This window comes from Sardina pilchardus, chromosome 19 (assembly GCF_963854185.1).
Source record: "Sardina pilchardus chromosome 19, fSarPil1.1, whole genome shotgun sequence".
Taxonomy (NCBI): Eukaryota; Metazoa; Chordata; class Actinopteri; order Clupeiformes; family Clupeidae; genus Sardina; species Sardina pilchardus.
This window is the reverse complement of record NC_085012.1, coordinates 18465070-18467569: the sequence shown is the minus strand read 5'-3', so window position 1 is coordinate 18467569 and position 2500 is coordinate 18465070. Positions and strand designations below refer to the sequence as shown.

The 2500-nt window shown below is 50.2% G+C and overlaps 1 protein-coding gene across 1 annotated transcript in view; it reads right to left on the bottom strand.

The window, feature by feature from the left end:
* Positions 1-2230, bottom strand: part of LOC134065858 (cadherin-12-like) — an 88107-nt gene extending 85877 nt beyond the window's left edge. Inside the window, exon 1 of the mRNA XM_062520950.1 lies at positions 1964-2230. Within this exon, the coding sequence (XP_062376934.1) occupies positions 1964-2230 (267 nt within the window). The remainder of the gene's footprint in view (positions 1-1963) is intronic.
* Positions 2231-2500: the final 270 nt, after the last annotated feature.

Below are 2500 nucleotides of genomic sequence, written 5' to 3'. Positions count from 1 at the left end.
GTCCCTGTCTACTTCGTTATAGCTGCATTTGGGTGATATCGCCATTTGTTGTATTAGCAATTAGTGGAACCGATCTCTGTGAAATGTGGGCTGACACTTATTCACTATGGAACTGGTGGTCCAATGGAATAGTTCCAGAGCCCAGTGAACATGGGTTTGGCACACTGCACTACACTAGGGGTAACGGCTTAAAGAAGCATACGAGTGTGAACTAAGTTCCTTTTTACCGTAAAATGAATTTCATCCCTCGTTTCTTACATCCTTATTTCATCAATGCAATCATTATTGCATTACAGTATGTCACAGTATGTCAAGTGTTGTTTTTAATTTTCTGAGCAAAAATTGGTAGAACAAAAATACAAGCAGTGAGTGACAGAAGCACTGTTAATATGAAGAATGACAATAACAAGACAGCTAAATAGATATCTATATATCTATATATAGATAGAGAGAGACAGAGGGTGGGGGTGCAGGATGGCATGACTGAGGACTAAAGATAGAGGGCATAGTGTGGGCGCACGGTGCGTTGCATTATGGATGTGCCAGCGGTGTGGTGAATCAGGCCGCTGGCGACGGGACCGTGCCTCTCTGCCAGCTATTAGTGCCAACGCCTCCCCTCCACCTGATCTATGGGCTTATTTTAGGGGCCGACGGAGGCCTGACTCCCAAATTTACTTCTGCAAGGGCACATCTGAACCCCTCTCCCCACCACCACAACACACACACACACACACACACACACACACACACATACACACACACACACATACACACACACACTACCCTCACACACACACACACACACACACACACACTACCCTCACACACACACACACACACACATGCTCACACACACACACACACACACCCCTTCACACCTCCGCTCTATGATAATAATGGGTCGATACTCCAGCTTGGGCACAAAGCCCAAGGAAGGCAGGATGGTGGGGAGTATTGATTTGACTCGCGGTGCCCTGGCACTATTAATATTGTACAGCACTCATAAAAAATGACATTTCTCAAAGACACCAGATATGAGATTAGGGCCGGAGCGACGCCCGTGCCAAGGGACACGTCAGTGAAGGGGGTGACTGGACCACTGGGGGTGATGCCCAGCTGATAACAGCGGCACTCGTCACTGCTCTATCACCCTGGGTTTTATTTGTCACCGCAATCTTTATGTAGTCAGAACCTCTTTCTCTTCTTCTCTCTCTCTCTCTCTCTCTCTCTCTCTCTCTCTCTTTCTCCTCTCTCTGTCTTTTATCCCTCCGTCATCCTCCCACTCGCTCATTCCGCCTCCTTCTGACATCATTGCTATTCCGACTTATTTACATGCATGTGTTTATTGACCTCAGCATATGTTGCCAAGGCCTTTACTCAGGACAGTGTTTGTGCATAATCTTGTCCTTCTCTGTCTCTGTGCACCCGTTCACCTCTCTGACGTAAAGTAGGACGCCCACCCTGCATCTCATCAGCCCATTTAATATCTGCCGTCCAAAGCTTATGTTTCGCAGCCGTCATGTCGTAATCTCAGAGAATCTGCTAGGAGTGACTTTGCATACATTTCGTATTTTGCTCGCTGTAAGTGTGTGATTGTATGTGTGTATGTGTGTGTGGGTGGGTGACTGTAAATGTGTGTGTGTGTGTGTGTGTGAATTTTTGTCTATGTATGTGTTTTGGTGTGTGTTTGTACGCCTAAGGAGATGTGGGTGTGTTTATGTCTATTTCTTGGAAATATATTATAAATGTTGAGTTTATGTCTGTGCCTGTGGGGATGCTTTGCCTGTGTGTGTATGTCTGTGTGTGTGTGTGTGTGTGTGTGTGTGTGTGTGTGTGTGTGTGTGTGCGTACACCGTGTGTGTGTGTGTGTGTGTGTGTGTGTGCGTACACCCTGTGTGTGTGTGTGTGTGTGTGTGTGTGTGTGTGTGTGTGTGTGTGTGTGTGTGCACTGCACTGTTCTTACCTTCCCCACGTACTGCGGTTCCGAGCCCATGTACTCCTCCAGCACGAAGAACTGGTTCCACACCCATCCTCTCTTGACCCTCTGGAACCCGGCGGCGGCGGCGGCGGCGGCCCCCCCATGACGCCCCCCCAGCTGCCCGCTGACCAGGTGGCGCGGCCGCTCCTTGCCCACCCTGCCTTGGGGCTGGGGGGGCGAGTGGATGGGGGAGGGGGAGCCCTGCTCGCAGTAAAGCCAAAGGAACAGCAACAGGCAGTTCCTTGTAAGCATTTGGCGAACGCTGAGGTCAAAGTCTCGACCGACTTGAAGTCCACGGAGAAAAAGAGAGAAAGGGCGGAGGAAAAGAAACGAAGAAAGAAAAGGTGATCGTGAAAGCGACAGAGTAGCAGCGCCCAGGAGACGAGAGCAGGTAGTCGGCAGGTAGTCGGCGGTCACAGGTGACAGGTGGGGGAGGGAGGGGGAGAGGGGGAGGAGGAGGAGAAGAGGGAGGTGAGGGGAGGAGGAAGAGGAGGAGGAGGGATGAGGGGTGTGGAGACCCTC